At 57.0% G+C, this 25,697-nt stretch overlaps 1 protein-coding gene across 2 annotated transcripts in view; it reads right to left on the bottom strand.

Moving 5' to 3' along the window:
- SEPTIN9 (septin 9) overlaps positions 1-25,697 on the bottom strand; it is a 143,604-nt gene that overhangs the window by 99,030 nt on the left and 18,877 nt on the right. The window contains exon 1 of one of the 2 annotated variants that reach the window (XM_041723920.1): positions 19,732-20,400. The exons of the other annotated variant lie outside the window; for it this stretch is intronic. Within the exon in view, the coding sequence (XP_041579854.1) occupies positions 19,732-19,753 (22 nt within the window). The 5' untranslated portion in view covers positions 19,754-20,400. Of the gene's footprint in view, positions 1-19,731; positions 20,401-25,697 lie in introns of those variants that run through there. 2 annotated transcript variants of the gene reach the window in all.

The following is a 25,697-nucleotide window of genomic DNA, read 5'->3' as shown; positions in this document are numbered from 1 at the left end:
CCCGCCCCAGCAGCCCGGTCCAGCCACCCAGCGGACACTTCTGGACATGGGGCCAACGACTTCTTCACTATGCTCTGCTCACCCCGCAAACATCCGAAGTCATAAATAAAGCACTAGCGAGCGTCTCGATAGCTTCCCCTCCAGTGGCGCCTGCCCTCTCCCCGCAGGGCTCTGTCCTGCCAGACGGCCCTTGGTCCAAGAGCCCCCTTCCGGGCCTGTGTCCCGAGGCTGCCCCCTAGCCCCCAGCAGGCCCCAGGCCGACTGAGAAGCAGGCTGAGGGCTGCGGCCAGTCGGAGCCCCCTGGCTGGGGCAGCCCACTTAGAGCCCCCACTTAGAGACCCAGAGAGAAGGCAGGACTGGGGGGGGCCACTGGGGCCAGGGAACTGTAGTGCTAGTGCTAGTGAATGGGGGAGGGGGTAAGGGGGAGGAGGAACAGATGGAGGAAAGCAGGAGGAGGAGCCCCACTTCCTTCCCGAGGGCGAGGGCGGGCGTTGCCTGCAGCCCACTGCATTTATTACATTTAAGATTACTATTACATTGTTTCCTGCACTATCACCTCCTTGAATCCTTGAGAAGCCACGGGGAGGCAAGCCTCTCCATCCCCGAATTTCCCCATGGGGGGCACAGGTGCAAGAAAGGCAAGAGCCTGCCAAGGCCCCAGGGATCCATCCGTGGAGTTGCCGGGACAACCTCACGTCCATCTGTGTAGCCCTACGCAGAATCATGGGCAGCAGGGGCTGTGGCTTTGAGTCCTCGCAGAAGGCTCCAGAGGCCCAGGAGACTGGGCTGGAGGCCAGGCCAGGTGCGCAGGACGTGGGCTGTGCGGGCTAAGCTGAGGGGCACGCGGCGTGCATTTAGGGGCCGGGACGGGGCCGGGATGCTGCACGCGTCTGCCAAGTGAACCTTCGCGGGAGTCTAAGCCCCAGGTCCCTGGTTGGCCTGGCGTCCTCTCTGGAACGCCTTCACCCGCAAGGAGACAGCACCCACCCTGCACCACTCAGATCCGGACGTTGGTTTTCTCCTAAGGATGGATACTCAGAACCCTGGCACGGAGGAGGAGTCCGTGCGGGCCCCACGGGAGCCCTTCACCGCGCAAGGGCCTTCCGATGCCGCAGCCACTGTGCGTGAGATTGGAGGCGGGTGTCTCCCCTGCCCCCCTGATGCCCCAAGGGGAAGGGGCGTGGGGTGAACGCATGACCCACAATCCACGCTCAGGGTCCTGTGCACAGCCCCGTGACATGAATGAACAACCACAACAGCCAGGACACAAGGCAAGAAAGACCCCCCGGTGGCCAACGTTCCAGAGCAGACTCTTGGCAGCCACTCAGGGGGCTGGTGCGGGAGGGCAGGGGACGGGGCGGGGGGGGGGGAGGATGCGTTTGCACCAAGCCCTACTTGTGCACACACATGTGGCTGACAATCACCCACACAGCCGTGCCAGGAATCTGGCGCACGGCCTGCCAGCCACAGGGCGCTGGTAATCCCCAGCTGCTCTCCTGACGCCACTCAAGAGACGCTGTCCTGTCCCAGGCAGGACGGAGGGGGTCACTGTTTCCAAGGTCACATACCCCAAGGGGAGACAGGCGTTTGGGCCCAAGCCATCAGCCCTCGGTCCTGCGGGCCAACGGGGGAGCACCCACCCATTCATTCAGCGTTTTATTGAGCAACTACGAGCTGAGCGGCCAAGTGCCACAGACCATGGAATAATCAGCTCGTGGAAAACCATCCTGATCCTCTCCTGGGCCTGAGGCAATAGGAAGAACGTAGACTTGGGGGTTGCACGGCCCTCAGAAGTCCTGCCTCTGCTAAGTTATTGGCTGGTGGAGACGGGACAGGTTTCTCGACATCTCTGGGCCTCAGTCTCCCCGTGAAATAGCGGGTCTTGGCGCGACGAGCAGCTGGTGTCTGCAGGCGGCGCCAGCCTGGGCTGGTGTGTGCCCAGCACACAGGACATGAGGGCAGCTCCTCGCTGGCCCCGTGTGACCAGCAGGCACCAAGCTGGGAACGCTCAAGCGCTGATTTATCCGTGCCCGTCCTCGGGGGCAGGGAGGTGGCAGCAGGAGGTGGCACGGCCCCGCAGCTGCTTCTCCCAAAGCTTCCCGGAGGCTCAAGTATCACTTCCTTCCCTGACAGCTGCTGGGTGCCCGGGTCCGCCGGCAGCAGAGCGGTGGCGGGAGGGGCTGGCGGGGCACCCACCGTCCAGGCCGGGCAGGGACTCTGGGGGAAATCCAGGTCCCGGGAGACAGGCCTGGCCACAGGCTGAGGCTACGGGAATGCCCCTCGGTGTCCGCAGCGAGATGCCGACCCCAACCAGGGCCCCGGCCGCTCAGAGACCCACTTCACCTCCGGGGACAACAGCCGCCGTCGAGCACACGTGTGAGAGTGAGTCCGAATGGCTGTGTGCGTGTGCGCGTGTGCCCTGGGAGGCGTGGGGGGCAGGTCTGGGGCAAGTCCCTGTACCCCATATGCCTCACTCTCTTCATCTATAAAATGGGGGGTAAACATTGCCTACTTCAAAGAGTTACAGTGGATCGAAAACGAGTTACCCTTTGTAAAGCGCTTAGAACAGTGCCCGGCACGGAGCGAGTGTGACAGGTTTGCTAAGCAAGTAAAAAAAACACATCAGACCCGTGTTATTAGGTGCTTAAAGCAGAGCTTGGCACGTGGCAGGCATCAATAGCTGGCGTTCTCGAAGCTGCCTGAGACCCAGGAGAGCAGATCGGGGCGGCGGGGGGGCGGCGGCCCTGTGCCAGGTGGCCTCGGCGGGGGCAGGTGCCCACACGTGCCACACACAGCCAGGTGTTCATCCACGCGTGTCACTGCCTGCACACGTTTCCCCAGACCCGTCTGATGCTTGATTACGACGTCGGGGCCTGGGCAGGTGGGCCACGGGGCTGAGGCTTCGCCAGGAACCCGAGGCGCAGCCAGAGACAAAGGGCCCAGGAGACAGCGCTGCAGGATCAAGCCCAGCCTGACCCCCAGTCGAAAAGACAAAGCAGAATGCGTAGGGCCTGAGCAGAAGGCCCCCCACCCCTGTCCCTCTTAGGCATGTTCCCCACATCGTTACACTTTGAGATTTAAGTTCTCTTAAAATAACAGACACCCGGTCCCGGCAGGCACCTCAGAGGTCCCTTCTGCAGCTCTCCTGAACAATCTCCATACAGTCCGCGTTTGAATACTTGCAGGCATGGGGAACTCACTACTTTGTGAACCAGCCTATTCCATTGTCAGAAAATCCAACCTGTGGGCAAAATGCTTTTTTTTTTTTTTTAGATTTTATTTATTCATGAGAGACACTCAGAGAGAGGCAGAGACACAGGCAGAAAAGAAGCAGGCTCCATGCAGGGAGCCTGACGTGGGACTCCAGGATCACAACCTGAGCCAAAGGCAGACGCTCAACCACTGAGCCCCCCAGGTACCCCCAAAATGCCTCTTTATGTAACGAGTCAAGCTGCACTTCCTGGGACCTGGCACTGTCTGTGCATTTTGGAGCAACTCAAACGAAGTCCCTTTCTCCTTCCATGTGACGACCGTCCAGCTATTCAGACACAGGCCCCCTCCCAACCCCTGCCCTGATTCTCTCCAAGCGCCCCCTCCCCATGGCATCTGAGTCCCCCCAGACCCAAGGCCCTCTCTTGCCCACCCACATCCTCCTTCACTCCTGAGTCCTGGGTAGGCCCCTCGGCAGATGGAGCCTGCTGCAGGTCGAGCTGTGTCCCCCACAAAGGCGTGTTGAAGCCCTAACGCCCAGACCTGTGCACGCGACCTTATTTGTAAATTGGGACTTTGCAGATGTGATGGAGTTAAGATGAGGGCATCCGGGTGAGGGCGGGCCCCAAACCCAGTGACTTGTGTCTCTGTAAGAGAAGGGAATGCGTGTGAATGCAGAGACTCCCAGAGGCAGCCCCGTACTGAGGTTTCTAGAAGCTGCGGAAGGCCAGCAGCCACTGGACACGAGGTAGAAGCACGGAGACGACTCTCCCTGGATCCTCAGAGGGAATCAGCCCTGACCGTGGACTCCTGGCCCTGGAACCATGAGAGAACCGGGGTCTGCCCTCACCTGTTATGACAGGACACCCATCCAGGGACTGAGCGAGGGTGGCCCCGTGGCCACGTCCCCCCTCCTGCAGCCTGGGTCTGCATCCACTATTTTATGTCATCGGCGGGGCCCAGGGGTGGCTCACCCCGGCTTCGGTCAGCAAGCACCGCAGGCCTTCCCACCGCGCCCCCGGAGCACCTGCCCAGGGCCCCTTCTCGCTCCCACCGCCACCTCGTTGGATGCCGGGGCCTGGGGGGTCGGCCTGGGGGGGTCGACCTGGACCTGGTGTTTTCACAGACTGCCCACCTGCCCTGAGCTGATGTGGGGAGCCACTGGGCGGGGTTCCAGCCGAGGGTCCTTCCAGGGGCGACCCCAAGATCCCGGCCTAGAACTGCAGGAGCCCCAGCCTGGAGCGGGCCCCCTCCCGGCCTGCGAGTCTCCTTGGGCTCAGATGGGGATCCCGAGCCCCGCCCCTGCCCCCCGAGCTTGGGACATGAACCTCCCAAACCGGCCCCCAACTGCACGGGATACTGGTGAGAAGTGCTCTTCTGCACATAAACCGTCCCTGCCCCACCCCCGCTTTCTGTTCCCTTGAATGCACAGCAACAAAAAGCACAGTTTTGTGCCAAAGGTGGGGCCTGAAGTTTCCCAGAGTCCGGTTTCCTGCCAGGCCTAGGTACAATCTGCACGACTGCTCGCCCCTGACTGTGTGCGTATGTGTGTGTGTGTGTGTGTGTGTGTGTGCGTGTGTGCGCCCACTCACGCCTGCATGTCCGTGTGCACATGTCCCACCCCGCGCAACACTCAGCAGGGGGGAGAGGTTCGCAGAAGTTCTTCGTGGTGGTCAGGAGGATGGTAAAATGTGAAAGGAGAGCTGTGCACACATGCACGCACGCACACACGCACACACACGTGCACACGCACCCGCCCTGCAGGGGAAGTCCTGTTCCTTCCTTTCCTTTCACCTCGAAGGATCCCGGGCCTCATGACACAAGACTGAACTTCAGAAATGAGACTGAAGCCCCATCCTGGGCGTTGCGGAAATCTCCACCGGCCTTCTAGGTGTGCAGGGCGCCTCTCCCATATCTGTCACATCTCCTGCCCCCTCCCCCCACCCCGTTTCCTCCAGGGGCTTCTGCTCTGACCCCCACCTTTGCACTTGGGTGTGAATCATTTCCTCCGCACGCACACAGACACACACGGCGCGGGAGGAGAGACAGGGAGAGGCTCCCTCGGGCACCGCAGAGGAAGGGGCTTCTCTTCCTGGGCAGCCTGGGGCCCGCCCTTCCCTGGGTGTCTCCGGCACCAGCTCTAACCCCCCGGCCCCCACCCCACCCCCCAACACTTCCCCTGGACCAGGGCCAACCTGCCCACGCCCTCTCTGTCACCCCGTAAGCTGTTCCTACAGACCAGCCCCACCAACACCCTCTGGGAAGAACGTTTTGCCACCGGGAGACCACGGGTTTCCGTGGTACCACACACTCTCTCCAGCAAGGCCTGGGGCCCGACCCAGGGAGGCAGGGCTGCCGGGGCTCCGAGTCCTTCGCTTCCTCCCGTGCTCCGTCCCCGCAGCCCCGCAGGTACCTCTGCTCCTCGCATGTGTGTCGTGAAACATCCACAACACAAGAATTCACCGTGTGACAATACTGAGGCCTACATTTCCGTGGCATCACGGACAGCCACGTGGTTGTGCAACTATCAACATCACCCATCTCTAGAATCTTCATCTTATCAAACTGAAACTCTGTGCCCCTCAGACACTAACTTCCCATTCCCCTCACGCCAGCCCCGCCGGCCACGGCCTCCTGTGAACGTGCACCCACACCTGCGAGAGCCCCTGCTTTCAGGTCTTCGGGGAATACAACTAGAAGGGGACCTGCTGGATCGCGTGAGGATCCTAGGTTTAAGTTTTTGAGGACCTTCCATACTGCTTCCCACAGTGGCTGCACCACCTTACGGTCCCAACAACAGAGCACGAGGGCTCCAATTTCTCCACATCCTGACCCCCACGTGGTATCCTCTGTTTTTTGGATAATAGCCATCCTCGCGAGTATAAAGCGCTATCTCATTGCCGTTTTGATTTGTGTTGCTCTAATGATCGGGGACACCGAGCATCTTTTCCTGGACTTGTTGGGACCTGTGTGTCCTCTTTGGAGAAAGGGCTATTTGAGTTCCTTTGCCAGTTTTTTAATGTTTTTTTGTTGTTGTTGTTGTTGGGTTGTAGGAGTTCTTTAAATATTCTAAATATTAATCCCTTATGGATATATGGTTTGCAAATATTTCCTCCACCCCCCCTCCCATTCTGTGGACTGCCTTTGCCCTCTGTTCAGGGAGTGCCTCTGAGGCACAAAAGTTTTAAATTTTGGGGATCCCTGGGTGGCGCAGCGGTTTGGCGCCTGCCTTTGGCCCAGGGCGCAATCCTGGAGACCCAGGATCGAATCCCACATCGGGCTCCCGGTGCATGGAGCCTGCTTCTCCCTCTACCTGTGTCTCTGCCTCTCTCTCTCTCTCTCTCTCTGTATGACTATCATAAATAAAAAAAAAAAAAAAAAAAAAAAAAAAATTTTAAAAAAAAAAAGTTTTAAATTTTGATGAAATGTAATTTATCTGGTTGTTGTTTTATTTTTTTCTCTTGTTGCCTGTGCTTTTAATGTCCTGGCCAAGAAACTGTTGCCAAATCTAAAGTGACAAAGCTTCCCCTGTGTTTCCTTCTGAGGTAGCTGCTTCTTTACTCAGTGCCCTATGTTCCTCACAGTCTTGTTTTACCCTTTTCATAGCAAACTAGCTTTTACCTGTTAATGATTATTTGTATTACAGTTTGCTCTTCAAACTACTGTGTGGTGTGGTTTCTGTTTCCTGCCTAGGACCTGACTGATACATCAAAGTAAGCAGAAGAAAGGAAGTCATGAAGATAAGGATAGAAATAAAGGAAACAAAAAAAAAAAAAATAAAGCCAAGAGTTCGTTCTTTAAAAAGATCTACAGATCAATAAACTCATAGCTAGAGTGATGAGAAAGAGAAAGAAAAGAGAGATGGAGAACATAAATCACCGGTGTTAGGAATGAAGGGTTATCCCTAAGCTTCTATAGATGTTAAAATGATAATAAAGGAAAATTATGAACAACCATTTTTTTAAAAAAGATTGTATTTGACAGAGAGAGAGCAAGAGAGCACAAGCAGGGGGAGCAGCAGAGGGAGAGGGAGAGGGAGAGGCAGGCCCCCTGCTGAGCAGGGAGCCTGAAGATGCAACGTGGGGCTCAATCCCAGGACCCCAGGATCATGACCCGAAGCTGAAGGCACTCAACTGACTGAGCCACCCAGGCGCCCCTATGAACAACTTTACATGAATAAATTCAACAACTTGCATGAAATGGACAGATTTCTTCAAAATACAACTTATGCAAGTTGACACAAGAGGAAGTAAAAACCTTGACTAACTCTCTAGATGTATCAAATACATTTAATGGATTCAATTAAATACTAAACTCATTTAACATATTTGATACAAGAACTTATTTAAAAAACAGCTTTCCGGAAAGAAAACTCTAGAGACAGATGGCATCCTTATTGACTTCTACCAAACACTTAAGAAAGAAAGAACACCAATTTTATGCAAACTTTTACAAAAAATGAAGAGGAGGGGATCTCTGGGTGGCTCAGTGGTTTAGCACCTGCCTTTGGCCCAGGGCGAGATCCTGGAGTCCCGGGATTGAGTCCCACGTCCGGCTTCCAGCATGGAGCCTGCTTCTCCCTCCTCCTGTGTCTCTGCCTCTCTCTCTCTCTCTCTCTCTATGTCTATCATAAATAAATAAATAAATAAATAAATCTTTAAAAAAAAATGGAGAGGAAGGAACACTTCTGAGCTCATTTAATGAGGCCAAAAGACCACTCGCAAAGGCCTTACCAAAACAAACTAACCAAGAAATACCACACCGATAATATCCCTCATGGATCTACATAAAAAATCCATTACAAAAAAACTAGGCGAATCAAATCTGGCAATATATAAAAAGGATTACATATCATCACCATATGGGAGTTATTCCAGGAATCCAAGCTTGGTTTAATACTCAAAAATCAATCATTATAACTCACCCTATTAGTAGAACAAAGGAGAAAATAATGATCATTTCAATAGATACAGAAAAAGTATTTGTCAAAGTCAATATCCATTCATGTTAAAAACTCCAGCAGATTAGGGCGAGAGAAAGGAATCTCCTCAATCTGACGAAGAGCATATTTGGAAAATCTATACTTAACATCCTACGTTCCAGCACAAGACAAGGATGTCTACTGACTTCTATTCAATATTGTACTGGCAGTTCCAGCTCATGTAATATGGCAAGAAAAGATAATTAAAAGCATCAAGATCAGAAATAAATAAATAAAACAAGTACTAGGATAAAAAAATGACTCTGACAAGTTCACAGGATATAAGGTTTATATATAAAAACCAATTGCATTAAAAAAAACCAATTGCATTTTATATACAAGCAACAAACAACTGGAAATGAAATTTTTAAAATATATACTCAAATTACAACGGCACCAAAAAATAAAATGGTTGACTCTCTACTTCTAAAATTTATAAGGAAATTTAAAAGGCCAAGAGTGTCTAGGGGCATCTTGTGGACTCAGTCGGTAGAGCACGGGACTCTTGATCTTTGGGTTGTGAGTTCAAGCCTCATATTGGGTGTAGAGATCACTCAAAAATAAAATCTTATATACTATATGTTGGCAAATCGAACTCCAATAAAAAAATATACAAAAATAAAAAATATATTAAAAAATAAAATAAAATCTTAAAAAATAAATAAATAAAAAGAACACGTAAAGCAATGTTTTAGATATATTGGGAGAGCTTATGTCAAAGCTTATTATGAAGCCACATTAATCAAAACAGTGTGGTACTGGCCAGAGAATAGACAAAATATCAGTACAATGTGATAGACTCCAGAAATAGAACCACATATACAAATTCAATGGATTTCCAACAAAGGTGCCAAGGTTCTGCGATGTCTTTTCAACAAATGGTGCTAGAACGACTGGGTGTCCATACTGAAAAAACAAAGCAGCAAGCAAAACCCAACATACTGAACCTTAACCCCCTACCTCATTACACAAAAGATGATTTGTAAAACCTAACATAAAAGCTATAATCATAAAGCTTCTAGAAAAAAACCACTGAGACACTCTGTGCCACGTGGGAGCAGGCAAAGGTTCTTATAAAGTTTGCAGAAAGCGGTGACCACAAAGGAAAAGCAGTCTGTTAAATCAGATTTCATCAAAATTAAAATGACAAACTTTTGCTCATCCAAAGATAACCACACTAAGAAATGAATATGTGGGCCACAGGGCCGGAAAAGAATATTTCCAATATATGCATCTGACAAAAGACCAGCATCCAGAAAGAATAAAAGTCAAGCAGCCTACTTTGAAAATGGGCAACGGATCTGAAAAGACCCTTCACAAAGGAAAAGTAGACGAGTCCCCAGTAAGCAAATGAAAATGTGCTCGCCAGCATTAGTCATCAGGAAAATGCAAATGGAAGCCTGAAATGAGATGCCGCTACACACCCACCAGAAGGAGGGAATCATAAAGAGAGACAGCACCAAACGCCGGCGAGGACATGGTACGTGTAAGATGGCATGGCCACTTTAGGAAAAGATCTGGCCGTTTCTTGTCAAAGTAAACCCATACCCACCTACCCTCTGGTCCAAAAATTCTACTTGGTATTTACACAAGACAGATGGCAGCGTATGTCCATACATGCACCACCGTATACGAATGCTCATAGCAGGGGATCCCTGGGTGGCGCAGCGGTTTAGCGCCTGCCTTTGGCCCAGGGCGCAATCCTGGAGTCCCGCGATCGAGTCCCACACTGGGCTCCTGGCATGGAGCCTGCTTCTCTCTCCTCCTGTGTCTCTGCAACTCTCTCTCTCTCTCTCTCTCATAAGTAAATAAATAAATCTTAAAAAAAAAAAAAAAAAGAATGCTCATAGCAGGGATGCCCGGCTGGCTCAGTTGGCGGAGCGTGCGACTCTTGATCTCAGGGTCGTGCATTCGAGCCCCACGTTGGGTATGGAGATTACTTAAAATTAAAAAATATATATATCCTTTGGGGCACCTGTGCTTGAGCATCTGCCTTTGGCTCAGGGCGTGATCCTGGGGTCCTGGGATCGAGTCCTGCATCGGGCTCCCCACAGGGAGCCTGCTTCTCCGTCTGCTGTGTCTCTGCCTCTCTCTCTGTGTGTCTCTCATGAATAAATAAAATATTTTTTTAAAAAATCTTTAAAGAAAAGAATACTCACAGCAGCATCTTATTCATAAGAGTCTCCACTGGAAACATGAAATGAAGACCACTCAGCAATCATGGGACAAACTACTGGTGCTGGCGGAAACACAGATACATCTAAAAAAAAAAAAAAAACCCACGCAAACTGGCAAAATTAATCTATAGAGGGAAAAACCTGAGTTTTGGCTGCCCCTAGGAAGGTGGAGGCAGGAACCGCCTGTCAAGGAGCAGGGATGGGGGTGATGCTCTGTACCCCGATAGGGGTTGGGAGGCACAGTGTAAGTCTGTGTCCAGACTCAGAGGGACAATGCTCAAGATCTGGGGAGTTTCGTGGCACGTACACGTTTTATCTCAAAGAAAAAGAAGAAAACAAATACTGGACTCTAGCTAATGAGATGCAAGCTGAAGTGTTTGCAGGATAATCCACACAGATAGCAGCAGCTTATTCTGAAAAGGGGTCCCCCAAATCACACAGGCTGTGGGCAGATGGAGGGACGGACGTGAGTTGCAGCCAGGAGAGCGAAAGGTGCATCACATGGGGGTGATGGACGTATGGGGGGGTTAGCACTAGAATTCTCTCCTCTTTGCTGTGTCTTGGAGATTTTTCACAGTAACAAGCTGGGAAAGTTTAAGAGACAGAGACACATCCACCAAAAATAGGGAAGAAGAAGGATGTAGCAGGCTCCGCTGAAGCCCCCAAAGCTCGGAGGCCACAGCCAGTGTAGGAGGGAGTCCTCGCTCCCGCGCTGGGGCCTCCAGGGCCTCGAGGTGACTCCCACTCTGCCACCGCCACCCGCCACCGGGTGGCCGGGCCTGCAGGAGCCGCAAGGGGAAGGGGAAGTAACACCCCCGCAGCCTCTTCCCCAAGATACCGGGAGGATGGAACCCGGCAGGGCCGGGCTCTCGGCGGCCTGTGCTGCCACCTTCTGGGCGAAAAGCTTCCTGCAGCCCAGTCCCTCTCCCCCCTCCTGCTGTGCGGCCCCCTCCCTCCCCAGGCCCCACCCCGCCCCTCACTGAGCCATGAGGGCACCCATGCACCCACCAGGCAGGTCTCCAGAACCCAGGCCCCTCTGTGTCCCCTCCTCCCCAGAGAGCTGCAAGCTGGGGCGGGGGCGGGGGCGGGAGGGGGGCTGCAGGGCATTCCTGGAGTACCCCCCCACCCCGCCACCCTTAAACACACAGCACAGAGGAGCGGCCCAAGCCCCCAGCCCACCGCCCCCTCCAGCCCCCACATCTTTGCTTGTTACCAGGTAACAGCATCCTCTGTTGTCTCACACAGCACCATGGCCGAGAGCCCTGCATCCTTGAAAGGAAACGCCACCTGGCCAGGGCACGGGGACCCTGGTGGGCTGGCTGGGCGCATGGTCGGGGGGCCAGAGAGGGGCGCGGGCCTGAAGCGAGGCCACGGGATTGTGAGGTCTCCGGCCTGGGTGAGCCTTTGCACCCCACAATCACGCCTGTGCGCCCCCACCAGGTGTCCCATAGGTGCTCAGGGAGCACAATCAGTAGCAAGCAAGGCCGGGCCCAAAACGTCCCCTGCGTGGGCCGGGGGCACAAAGGCACCTGCCATCCGCCATCCTACGAAAGAGGCCCTTGAATCTTCATGCCCCTTGCCAGCCATTGCGAGGTGACTGGACGCACAGGAGCTCAGTCCACACCAGCAGGAGGGGGTGTCAATCCCTTGATGGGCACGTGGGGTCACATCAGCGTTCAAAGCGACTCTGCCGGAGACTCAGGACCTTGTGGGACATGAAGGCGTGAGCTGCGTCCCCCACACCGCATTTGCTCCGGAGGCTCCCCGCTCGGGGTCCCCTTCCCAGGCCTCAGGCGGCCTCAGCCTCCCCTCCCCGCTGGTTGGCCAAGCAGACGCCCAGCTGGCATCCTCCCAGTTCAGATGGGACAGGCCTCCCTAAAGTCAGCAGCCGCCAGGGCAGGGCTGGACGCCAGGGCAGCGCACCTGCAGCCTTGCCGACCCCCCGGGTCCACCCACAACCAGAGGCCCTCCCTCTCCCGCTGCAAAAAAGTGACAATGGCATCCTCCTCCCCTCCAGGCCTCCCTGCTTCCCCTCCGGGCCTCCCACAGTGACTCAGCAGCCACTGGGCACCCCAGGCCTGAGGCCCCCTCCACGGGGCACCCAGCAGGCCTCCCCAGTGGACCAGACCCAGCCCCAGTCCCACCCCCACCCGTTGCCTTGATGATCCGACCTCAGGACCTTTGCATATTGTTTTCTTTGCCTGGAAGCTCTTCCTTTGGACATTGGCCTGGTCGGGTCGGGTCCTTCTGGTCATGCAGGTTGCAGCTCAGTGTCGCCTCCTCGGGAAGGGCATCCGCTAATTCCCTAACACACACCCACAGACATGCGCACATGGCAATGATCACATCACCTGTTCTAGGCTGCGTCTAGAATCATCTACCCACGTGCTTATCGGCTAGCTGCTTGACGTCTAGTTCAGACAGAGTCCCGAGGGAGCAAGGGCTGCATCCTCCTTGCTCCTCCAGGCCAAGAACCGAGGTGAGCGCCTGCACCTTGCGGGACCTCAAAAAATACTCGAATTGCGCACGGGACCAACCTGAGTGGGATGGTCCCGCCATCGGCAGCCCCGCTACGGCCTGGCAGGAGGTGAACTCAAAGCAGAACAGACTGCTGCGGGTCTGGTGGGAGGCGGCGGGAAGGCAGGAGAGGAGCACGGGGCGTGCGGGGTCCTGCCCCCACCAAGCCCTGCAGCCCCGACACACCCACGGGCTCCCGCAGATCCACCCAGCCGCAAAGCAGGCTGTTTTTTTTTTTAAGATTATTTATTTATTTATTTATTTATTTATTTATTTATTTATTTATTTATGATAGACATAGAGAGAGAGGCAGAGACACAGGCAGAGGGAGAAGCAGGCTCCATGCCGGGAGCCCAACACAGGACTCGATCCCGGGACTCCAGGATCACGCCCTGGGCCAAAGGCAGGTGCCAAACCGCTGAGCCACCCAGGGATCCCCAACAGGCCGTTTTTATAGCAAAATTTTAGAGCTGGTGCCGCTTCATTCATTTCCCAGGGGCGTGTTGCTTTGTTTACTCAGCTTTGCTCGTCATTGTTTCCTCATTTGTTTGAAGAAAAAGGAAAAAGAAAAAAGAAGAAAAGGAAGGAGGACCTAAAGGTCTAAAGGCAGAAGTGTTCACCAGGAGCTGAAATCCGCACTATCTGCCCGGACTTCAGGCTGTGGCCGAGACGGCCATCCCAGTGCAGGCCACTTGCTGGGACAAAATCTCCCCAGTTGCTCTTTCAGGCCCTACACTGCCCTTTGCCCGGTCACATGCCCAGCTCAAAAGGGGTTCTGAGTCCACAACCGACCCTGTCAGCGGAATCCGCACAGAAGTTTCCGTCGGAATGGAAGGGAAGACGAGAGGGATGACCAACTCTGAGCAGGGGGCAGAAGCCGAGCAGGAGAGTATGGGTGGAGGAGGCTTCCTGGGAAGAGCACAGGGACAGGCACCTGGGTGGCTCAGTGGTTGAACATCTGCCTTCAGCTCAGGGTACGACCTTGGGGTCCTGGGATCGAGTCCCGCGTCGGGGTTCCTGGGGGGAGCCTGCTTCTCCCTCTGCCTGTCTCTGCCTCTCTCTCCGTGTGTCTCTCATGAATAAATAAAAATTAAAAAAGAAAAAGAAGAGCACGAGGACAGACCACTGGATGCGGAGCCCCACACTCTGACACACAGACAGTCAAGGTGACATCCCAGGCCGGCCTCCACTGTCAGCCCAGAAGGGCCCGGTCTGGGCTTCCCCGGGCACAGCACATGTCCAGCTATGTTCCAGGCCAGAGCTGAGGGATTCAAGGCCTGGGCCAGCCCAGGGTTTCCCCACTCCCTGCCACCCAGAGGAGCCAGCCTGGGCGTGAGAGCAGAAGACTGAATCGGGATCCCTACCTCACACCATATACAGAAATTAACTCAAAATGGATCTAAGGCCTAAATGCCAGAGTCAAAACTCTACGACACTTAAGAAAAAAATCTCAGGGGAAAAGCTCTGTGACAAGGGGAATGACACCAAAAGCAGAGCAACAAAAGAAAAAATAGTAAAGTGGGAGAAGCAGCTTGCCAATCACGGATCAGATAACGGACTGACATGCGGGGTATGTAAAGAACTCCTACCACCGACGATGAAACACAAACGACCCAATTAAAAACTTGGCAGAGAAAAAAATAAAAAATAAAAATAAAACAAAAACTTGGCAGAGGGGTTGAAGAAACATTTCCCCCAAAGACACACAGATGCCAACAAGCCCAGGAAAAGGCGTTCACCATCTCTCGCCGTTTAGAGAAGTGCGCGGCAAAACCACAACGTGACCCCACTTCGCCCTCGCTGGGATGGCTGGTGTCCATGAAAACGAAATAAGCAAATAAAACAGCAAGTGTCGGTGAGGGTGCGGGTGACCGGAACCCTCGTGCCCTGCTGGCGGGAATGGGAAATGCTGCAGCCACTGGGCAGGCGGCACGGAGCTTCCCACCAAAACTAAAAACTGCACCTGATCCAGTAACGCCGCTTCTGGGCATGTAGCCGGCACGTCTGGGAGCAGGGTCTCGGGCAGATACCCGCACACCCGTGTTCATAGCAGGAGTTGTCACAAAAGCCAAAAGGCAGAACAACCACCCAAATGTCTCTCCAGAGACAAAAGAAGAAACACAATGTGGTCTCTCCAGATGATGGACTCTCCTTCTGCCTCAAAGTAGGAAGGAAACTCTGACACCTGGGGCCCCTGGGTGGCTCAGCGGCTGAGCATCTACCTTTGGCTCAGGGCGTGATCCCGGGGTCCTAGGATCAAGTCCCACATCGGGCTCCCTGCAAGGAGCCTGCTTCTCCCTCTGCCAGTGTCTCTGCCTCTCTCTCTGGGTCTCTTATGAATAAATATATAAAATCTTTGAAAAAAAAAAAAAGAAAAGAAAAGAAACCCTGACACCTGCTATGACACGGATGAACCAATAAGCCAGGAAGGACAAATAGCGCAGGACTGCACTTCTGTGAGGTACCTGGAACAGTCCAACCCCAGAGACACGGAAAGTAGGATGCCGGCGGCCAAGGGCAGAGGAGAGGGAGAACGGAAAGTTGATGTTTCATGGGGACAGAGTTTCACTCTGGAAGGTGAAGAAGTTCTGCAGATACACGGCTGGCGGCACAACTATGTGAGTGTATTTTTTTTTTTTAATATTTTACTTATGTATTTGAGAGAGAGAGGGAGAGAGCACAAGCAGAAGGAGAAGCAGACGCCCCACTGAGCAGGGAGCCCGATGTGGGACTCGATCCCAGGACCGCAGGATCATGACCTGAGACGAAGGCAGCTGCTTAACTGACTGAGCCCCCCAGGCGCCCCCATGAGTGTAGTCATTCATGCCACTAAACCGTATACCCCAAAATTGTTAAAACGGCAATTTTTTATGGTGTGCCTATTTTACCACAGTTTTTAAAAAGAGTTCAGGATCTCGGGGATCCCAGGCCCCTGCAGCACGGCTTGGCTGTGGCAAACGGCCCGGGACAGCTGCACGCGGGACAGGGGAGCTCCAGGGAGGAAGCCGCGTGGAAGGGAAGCAGGGCAGTCTCCCGGCCGGCTCTTGGATTCCGCACGAGGCTGAGCTCCCCACATGCCACCAGGCACCAGGGAAAAAGGCTAGTGGCCCCCACACCCCAAGGTCCAGAGTAGGACAAGGAGGAACCTGGGGCATGGAATCATTCTGTGCATGTAGGACACATCGGGCCTGAACTGGGGAGGGGGGAGTATTTGAATGGTGCTCCCCCACCCCAACCCCCCAAAAAACACTTGCTCACCTAGAACCCTGGATCATAGTCCTATTTGGAAATAGGGTCTTGCAGGCATGATTAAGTTAAGGGTCTTGAGAGGCAGTCATCCTGGATTCTCCAGGGGGCCCCAAATCCACTGATGAGTGTCCACATAAGAGAGAAGCAGCAGAGATTGGGGACACGGAAGGTTCCATGACGGCAGGCGGAGACTGGGTGACGCTCCTACAGGCCGCGGATCACCGGGGATGGCGGGCAGCCCCCAGAAGCCGGGAGAGAGGTACAGGGCAACAACGCCCCCCTCAGGCCTCCAGGAACCAGCCCTGCCGACACCTGGAATTTGTACTTCCAGCCTCCAGAACTTTAAGAGTCAAGCACTGTTGCTAAGCCGCCCAGTCCGTGGCCCTTGGTCTCAGCAGCCCTAAGAAACTACTCCAGGGACCAGGTCAGAGCCCTAAGAAACTAAGCCAGGAAGGCTCCTGGCCACTCCCCTTGTCTTGGCGACGAGGGAAATAAAGTGAGAGAGGACAAGGCAGGTCCAGGCAGCTTGTGACCTGCCCGTCCAGGACCGGGGTGAGACGTGCCCGGGGGACTCAGAGACAAGCAGGGACAGGTGAGGGGTGTCCAGCTCCCTGCCCCCCCCCACGACCGTGGACGCCCCGAGAAGAGCAGACGAGCGCTCCGTGCCTCACTGGGTCGGGCAGACGCCGGCCAGCCAGGGGCAGCGGCCCTCCTAGGACCCCACAGCAACGTCCCCGGCGCAGCAGAGAGCTGCCACATTCCCTGCCTGCAAGTCACCCGAGAGAGGCCCGTTCCCACCCCCACCCCCCTCCCCCGAGGCCCAGCTGAGCTAAGTAACAGCTCCCCAGTCGAAAGTTCCCTTCTTGGAGATTCTCTCCCTGCTGAAATACAAGCACTTGGAACAAGATAAAACTGCTTAATTTGTAAAAGCCACAAAGCCAGTCCAGAACAAGGGAAAAAACCCGACCCTTGGCTGGAAGGCGCGGCCTTCTGTGTCTCCACGGCCAGTCCCTGCTCCATGACTCATCCCTGCCCTGCTGACAAGCCCTCCGGCATCTTCCCCGGGCCATGGGGGCAGGGGGGTGCCTCTGAGAGGGCCGGGGCCACCCCACGGCCGAAGGGGACCCCAGGCCCCGGACCCACGGACGGGGCAGGAGCCCAGTGCTGCCAAGAGAAGGAGCGAGCAGACGGAAGGGTCCTGTGGCTGCCTGCACCTGCCCCAAGCCCCCGTCCCCTCCCCAGCAACTGCTCCGGGACAGGACCGGACAGACACACCGCAGACGCCAGCCCAGCGGGGGCACGGGCAGCGGCACCCCCGTCTGGCAGGTCGGGCGGGGCACCCTGGCCCCCAGCCCCAGCTCTGCGCCAGCACGGGCGGGGCCCGAGGCAGCGGTCACAGCCGCCTTAGGGCGACACAAGGGGACGTGCCTGCGAGAAGGAAGGAGCCTCCGGGGACACCTCCCCTCCAGGACAGGCTCAGAAGCCCACCGGCTTGGGCCACGCCGGTCCAACCCCTTCACGCTCCAGGCTAGGACACCGAGGCCCGGGGCCACGGGGTGGGCGGACGGAACTCGCTTCCCTGGGGAGCGGGGGTGCTGATTAGGAGCGCAGCTATAATTAAGGACCAAGGTCAAGATCTGAGCAGGGCTGGGGAGCGTGTCGGGAAAGGGCCCGAGGATTCCCACTGCCCTTCCCATCTGTAACCACTTTCTAACTGAGCTTTGAAAGAAATAAGTAATTTTTAGTGACAACGCATCCTTATGGGAATTTCATCTCAGGCACATCCTGAGAGAAAGTCCCCTTTCTGTCCCTCACGGGCAGTCCCAGCCCAGGGCGGGGGCGCCTGGCGTGGCCGGAAAGGTGCCCAGCTGACCGTCTCCAAAGGCAGTTTAGTTCAGTTCACGGAAAGCTCCTGGGGCCTGGCTGGCCCAGAAGGTTCCGAAGGGGCTGTCACTTCCCAAGGGTCTCCTCCCCGGCTCTCGCCTCTCCTGGGGTCACCCACCCGGCCATGGCGCGGTCATCTGTAAAACGAAGGCTGGACCCACGGCCCCGCGGGGCCCTGCAAGCCAGGCGGGTGAAGTGACCTGTCAGGCCCTGTCCCTGCCCCGGCCCCACAGCCCCTGTCGGCCCCAGTCCCTGAGCCGCCACCGGTCTCCACGGCTGCCCCTCCTCCCGTGGCCGATCAGCAGCGCACGCGTGCGCACACGCACACTCAGGCACACACACGTGTGCGCACGGCCGGCCAGCGGCTCTCCTCCCAGCGGCTGCCCCATCGGCCCTGATAGCACATCACGATCTGATCGCCCCCTGCAACAGCAGACAAGGAGGAGCTCTGGGACGGGCCACCCGTTCCTGGGGAGCCCCCGACACGCACAGTGGAGGCAACACACGCGGGGCTGTGGCTCTTGTAGGGTAACATTGTGAGCTTCACCAGGGCCCAGGGGTCAGCCCAGAGCAGCCGAAGCCCTGGGGTGCCCCAGGCCTGCCCGGCGTACCGGTCCCCCTGGGGGCACACCGTGAGCAGGAGGCACTGTGACGACGGGGACTTGAGATGTCAGACGCGACGCAGCCACTTGAGATGTCAGACACGACGCGGCCACGGCCAGCGGAGGGACAGAGAGCCTCTGACCCAGATGACTCAAGGCAGAGCTGCCTCCTTGGGGTTGGCTCTCGCGCCACCCTGATGGCTCTGTGCCCGCTCCGTGGGGGCTGCCGGTGACAGCGGCCCGTCTACGAAGGGCTGGACCCCCAGGGGGAGCAGGGATCCCTGGTTCAGACCCCGAGGGCCCAAGGACAGGCCATCTGCCCTCACTCCGTGGCCTGACGTGACACTGAGACACTGAGACGTTTTAAAACGCGATTCTGCTCCAGGTTCTGAGCGGAGTCCATGTCTGCTCATCTTTCCGGCCCATGGGGTCCCTCGGTGACCCTAGAAGATCGTCACTCCCCCTCCCCACTGTCGGGTTCCCAGGTGAGCAAGGACCCCAGTGACACCGCTGGCCCCAAGGGCATTCGCCTTGGTTAATGTCCCCAACGGGCCAAGCTCTGAATGCCATGCATGGGCACACGACACACACACAACACACGCGCGCGCGCACACGTTTGCACGTCTCCTCTGAGCACCGGGAGAGCTCCACCCCTGCAATCAACTCCTGGGAAGGCACCGAAATGCTATTTCAGGGAGGAGACCGAGGCGGCCTTGAAGACTGGACTTTGGCTGGCAGCAGAAACACTAACCACACGGTGGACAAACAAACCAAGTAGCGGCCCAAATGCCGCCACCCCAGACGAGGGCGCCAGCCGCGGGTCCCCCCCACCCCACCCCTTCCCGGAGCCCGGGCGCCAACGGTCGCAGCCTACAGATGCAGAAGTGGCCGGCTGGGGAAGGAGAGAGAGGAGCCCCGGAGGGAGAGCAGGGTTTCAATAAAAGCCAGACTTGGTGAAGCTCAGCTCTGGGAACGCGGCGTCCCACGACCTCAGCACAGTCGCGAGGGAAAGAAATATGTGCACAGGAATGAATCAGAGTGACCCCGGGCGCTGACTTCCCGAAGCGGGGCCGGGACTCTGGGTTAGGGGAGGGGGCAGCGAGTGGCCTACCTGTGATCCGGTCTCTCTCCATTACTACGGATATATTTAGCAGCAGGCGGTCCCGGCGTCCCCCTTTCCAGAGGCGTCCTCCCCTTCTCACCCCCGACGCCCTCCCTCTTTCTGCCTCCTCCTCCTCCTCCTCCTCCAAAAACACTCTTTGTCTGGTCTAATTTCTTCAATCTGTTGCAATCACGAATGCATCCAAATTACCACATTTCCATGTGCTGATCATATGTTTGTGCCCCAAACTGAAGTAGCATTGTCTCTTGGAACCCGGAGGGAGAAGGGACCCGAGGCAGAGCCGAGAGGCGCGGAGGCGGGGCGGGGGCCGGACGTGGGACGTGGGCCGCGAGCCTCCCGCAGCAGCTCCTCCCGCGGCCCCGGCCCGGCCGGACCGCCGTCTGGGCTTTGTGCACGGGGCTCCAGAGGTGCGGCGTGCGGCTTCCGGAGGCTTCTCTCCACCCCCTCCAGCCCCGCCGCCAGGCCTGCTGCTCCTTTTTAATATCCACTTGGAGAAGCTTAACTTAGCCTCTTGGAAACCAGCTCACAGTCAAATTCCTGGCGACTTCCAAAGTCTTTCATTTTCCCCCGTCCCGAGATGCTACGTTTCCTCTGGTGGAAGCCTTAGAAAAGCCTAGTTTCCTCCTGCGTGCCCGCCTCGCCTTCCCTGCGCTGGGGGGGCGGGGGTGCGCACCCCACCCTGAACCTGGACTTGGCCCCAAGGAGGCAGGCGGCCAGGGAAGGCTCCGGAGCACCTGCCCCGACGACAATGACTACAAGGAGCCCGGCAAAGGTGCCCCTGTGGCCGTCCTGTCGGAGGCGGTGACATAGGCCACTGGCCGTCCCACGGGGGGGGGGGGGGGGGGGGGGGGGGGGGGGCCTGCGGCGGGTGCGAGAGAGACTTCCTGGAAGGTCCCACTGACTCATGAGTCAGTGCGTCCCCAGCTGTCCCCGGGGAGGGAGCCTGGCTGCTCAGCACAGTTCCCCACACTCAGCACTTCTCTGGGAGGGCCCCCCCCAAGGCCAGGCGGTGGGGGGGGGGGCGGCCTCAGCGGCTTCCTGCACTTCCCTGGGGTCCTCTGGGGCTCCTCTGGGGTCCTCTGGGGCTCCTCCCCGGGCAACCTCGGGACCCCACCAGCACCTGACCAGAGTCCGTCAGAGCTGGGGGGCCGGGGGGAGCACCCCCTCTGCTCTTCAGGCTTCTTTCCTTCGGGAGCTCAAAAGTGGCAGCCCTTGGCCCGAGACTCGGAAGCAGGTTTTGTCTGCCAGACCCCATTAAAAGAAAATGCACATTGGTGCCCACGTGTCAAGGGAAGCTCAGGCGATTTTGCTGGGAACTCCAGATGTCCCAGTTCTCCTGCAAAAGGGGGCATCTGGCCACAGGGGCTGGTTTGAGGAGCACTGCCCCTCCTTGGATGAAACAGCATTGGCCAGTTTGCTCTGATTTATCCTGAGTTTGCATCCCAGTCCCACAGGGTCCCACATGGCCACATAAGCATGTGTTACGGGGGAGGGGGGGGAGGGGGGGCTCCGTGCACACCTGCTGGATGGTGCCGGCAAAATTCCCATCCCCTCCTGCCTGGGACAGGACCCCAAATGTGGTCTCCCTTGTAGCCAGGGTGTCTCCTTGGGGGTGGGGGCCACCAAGTAGCAACCATCTCCCCACCCCCACCCCCAAGCCAAGCCTGGGGCTGGAAGCCCCAGAAGTGGCCTGTATGCTGAGGGAAGGTGGGGGGGTGGTTTCTCAGCCAAGGGAGGTCCCAGACAGGCTGAGTGACAAGATATCACATCCTAATCCCTGTAAATGGGACCTTTTATTTAGAGAGTCTTTGCAGACTGGATTACATGAAGGATCTTGAGACGGGGAGATTAGCCGGGATTATCAGGCTGGGCCCTAAATGCCATCCCGTCCTCCTGACTCCTTTAGGAGGGGAGTGTCGAGGTACAGACACAGGGGAAGGGATGCGAAGGGAGAGCGGAGACAAACTTGAAGGCCCCTGCTTTGAAGGCTGGATGCAGCCACAAACCGAGGACCCCACAGTCCCCCCAGAAGCAGGAAGAGGTCAGGAAAAGATCCTCTCCGGGAGCCTTTGGAGGAGCCGCGCGCAGCCCTGCCCACACCTCGATCTCAGACCTCCAGCTCCAGAACCTCGAGAGGATGCACTTGTGTGGTGGCAAGCCGCCACGTCCCTGGCCATCCGTTCCAGCCCCCCCGGGGACCCACCCAGACACTGCGGGCCAAAGGCCAACGGCCCCGTAAAACGTCTTCTGGTCATTCTATTCCATTCTGTTTGTTTGTGTTTTAAATATTTTATTATTTATTCATGAGAGACACAGAGAGTGAGGCAGAGACACAGGCAGAGGGAGAAGCAGGCTCCATGCAGGGAGCCCGATGTGGGACTCCATCCCCAGGCCTCAGGATCACAACCTGAGCCAAAGGCAGAGGCTCAACTGCTGAGCCACCCAGGTGCCCCCATTCCATTCCCTTCTAAAAACATCCTGTTCAACCAACCACTAACAATCCTTGCATTAAAACAATGGGAATCATGGAGATTTTTGTTGTTGTTGTTTACTCATTAAATCTCTTTCCTGACTTTGAAAAAGTACTCTTTACTGGTTTTTCTGATTGTAAACATAATATCCGTTCATTGTATTGAATTTAGAAACGACAGAAAACACATAAAGAAGCAGCCCCTATGGGGCAGCCCGGGTGGCTCAGCGGTTTAGCGCCATCTCCGGGGCCTGATCCTGGGGTCCTGGGATCGAGTCCCAGGTCGGGCTCCCTGCGTGAAGCCTGCTTCTCCCTCTGCCTGTGTCTCTGCCTCTCTGTCTCTGTGTCTCTGATAAATAAATAAAATCTTAAAAAAAAAAAAAGAAGCAGCCCCTTTGATACCACATGGTACTCTCTCCGACACCAATCCCCACCGGGGCAAGCAGGTCCCGGAAGGCCCCGCAGACAGGCCCGCCGGTGGAAATTCTGGGGAGGCCGGGCCCTGGCTGGTGGTGGGCCCTCCCGCAGGCGCTGAGCGCGCAGGCTGTGATTTCCCTGCTGTAGCTGGTACAGCTGCCGAGCACAGCTTTGACCCTGGGTTCTCCCCCGGCATAGTTTGGCTCAACGTCCATTCCCCCAGCCATGCCTAAAAATCCAAGCATTCTGGCCCAAGCAGGGGATAATTTGAAACCAGAAACCTGGCAGCGCCGATTGGCTCCAGTGAGGCCGGGGTTAGTCATGAGCCAGCTCAGAGCCCAGGCACAGAGGTGGGGTGAGGCCAGGCCGTGGGAGAAGGGGGCAGCCAACCCCCCGCCGCTCACCCAGGGCCAGTCTAGGCACCAGCACTCTCCACTCAGGGGGAGGAGGAGGCGACTGGCCAGGCCGGACCTGCATCCCCAAAGTGGGGTCCCCACGTGGCTGCATCCTTCACTGACAGGGCTCTGCGGTTACATAAAACTAGATGCCTGCCTTAGATTCCTCCGGCACATTAGCATAGTAAATGTGGTGAGTTGTCCCTGTGAGGGGGCTGGGGCTTCCTTCAACCCAGCACTTCCCAAATTGGACCGACACCTGCCATCTGGGGGAGGCAGGACCCCCCCACCAACCGGCAGGCCCCGGCTCCCAGCCACCGGCCCACGTCCCCGGGGTGGGCACCGAGGCCCACCAGCCTCTTCCAGACAGTCCTCAAGCTGGTATCTCTGTCCTTCATCCCCCAACAGCTCTGCACCTGCCATCTGCACACTGCTGACCGCCACCGATGTCACCATCACAGCGAGGGGCACGGTACAAGGTAAGGAGGAGGAGTTCGAGGAGGGCTTTATCTTTATTTTTTTTTAAGATTACTTATTTATGATAGATACAGAGAGAGAGAGAGAGGCAGAGACACAGGCAGAGGGAGAAGCAGGCTCCATGCAGGGAGCCCGATGCAGGACTCGATCCCGGGTCTCCAGGATCACGCTCTGGGCCAAAGGCAGGCGCCAAACCGCTGAGCCACCCAGGGATCCCCAGGGCTTTATCTTTAAAGATGCGGCTCGGCCCCTCCGTGAAGCACACCTGCCCGTCCCCCACACCCAGGAGGGAGGGGACACCCAGGTAAGGGGTGTCCCCAGGGTGCCCTGAACTCCCGCCACCAGGCCAGGAGGATGCTTCCGAGGATGTGGGCAGCGTGGGCCCCAGGAAGGGGTCGGCAGGACCAACCCGTGGACTTGTCCCCAGTGCGCATTCTGAGGAGGGGCCGTGAGGAGGTGGGCGAAGGGGAGCCCGGCCGAAAGGAGACTTCCTGAGGCTCTGGGCTCAGCCTCTCGGGCCCCCTCCCCCCCCAGCTCCGAGTCCTCCATAATCTGCTCCATGCTACGGGGAACTCGCTCTAAAAAAGAAAAAAAATGACTTTTCCATTCATTTCCTGCTCATCCCCAGACTCAACGGCTGACGTCTGCTTCCCGGAGTTAAAAGAGCTGCACCCCGACCCCCACGCGCCAACCCCTGGCGCCGACCCTCCGCAGCCGCTGCGACGGTACCCACCAGCGGGGCGGCCGCACCCTCGGCCGGCGGATCCTGGGCCGGGCCGCCTGCGCTCCTCTCACGAAGCTTCTCTCTGCTTCTTACTGTGCAGCAAGTTTCTGCTGCACCTAAATAAACACAACGCGGCTACCGTCTGCCCTGGGGACAGCGGCGGGGATGCCGGTGCCGCCTGGGCCGGCCTGCGCCAGAGAAGAGGCCCAGATGGGCCAGGTCCTGCCCGCACGGCCCCCGCACTCAGCCACCCATCCCGGGCCGCAGCCAGGCCCGAGCTGGCACCGTGCGGAGCAAGGGGACCCACGGGGTACGCGGGCCAGGGAAAGCCTGCCCCGGGGCCCCCCAGGTTGGAACTCCCCCCTGCCAGGAGCAGGTGTCTCTCACTCGATGGGGGCCCAACATCCTGCCTGCACACGAGGCGCCCTACAAACGCTCGCTGGGTGAACAGCGGACTTGAGGACCGCGCCGTGGACCGTCCCGACCAGCACTGCCCGGCGGAACTTTCCGCGACGACGCCAACGTTCTCCATCTACCGCCTCTCATAGGGCAGCCACGTGTGCCCGCCGCGGAACGGGTGTGCTGCCCCCCCTGCTCCCTGGGGCCACCGCATGCTCCACGAGTTTCTTCACCAGAAGACAAACAGGGAGAAAAGCTACTTTTCAGCCAAGGCAAAAAAAGAAAAAAAAAAAAAAAAGGCAGATACTTCTATTTTAAGCTTGTCCTCTGGCCGGTGGTCCCAAGCTTGTCCTACACCAAGCTCAGTCCAACAATATTTACAGCCTGCCAGCTGGCTGTCGGAAGAACATCCAGCCGTGGGGGGGGGGGGGGGGGGAGGCCAACCTGCCAACGGAGATGGGACAGGTGGGGGCAAAGTCACCCCAGAGAGACGATGCCTTCGGAGGTGACAAGGTGCAGGACCGATCCTGGAGCTGTGGCCGTGGGAAGGAGGGAGGAGGCGGGAGCGAGAGCTCGGGAAGGGGGACGGGAACTGCGGTTTATCCTGCAGGGACAAGGGGACTGAGGGTTCTCTAAGTAAGAGGCCCAAGACGGGTCTGTGTGGAATCATCACGTGGATGGAGCCTACAGCCCAGTCCTGGGCACACAGGTGGGTCTCGGTAAACGCCACTGCACGCTGACGGGAGCAGAGCAGCCTCCGTGGGGAGAAGGGGTGCGGGTGAGGAGGGACACTGAGGCCTGACCAGGCCCAGGCCACGAGGCCGCCCATCCAAGGGTCATGTGGGGGGACGAAGAGGAGTTGATAAGATCTCGGTGACCTGAGGGTGCCGGGCGTGGGACAGAGGTCAAGGACGACGCTGAGGTTTCTTGCTTGAGGACCTTGAGGACCGGGGTGGAGAACCGGGCTGACACACAAGACATGAGAGAAACAACGGAGGAGCAGGTGTCAGTGGGTGGGCACAGCAGCACCAGCGAGGGGTGCCTGTGGGGGCCCAGGGCGAGCCCCAGGGGC

Source organism: Vulpes lagopus, chromosome 12 (assembly GCF_018345385.1).
Source record: "Vulpes lagopus strain Blue_001 chromosome 12, ASM1834538v1, whole genome shotgun sequence".
Lineage (NCBI taxonomy): Eukaryota > Metazoa > Chordata > Mammalia > Carnivora > Canidae > Vulpes > Vulpes lagopus.
This window is presented reverse-complemented; position numbering and strand designations above follow the sequence as displayed.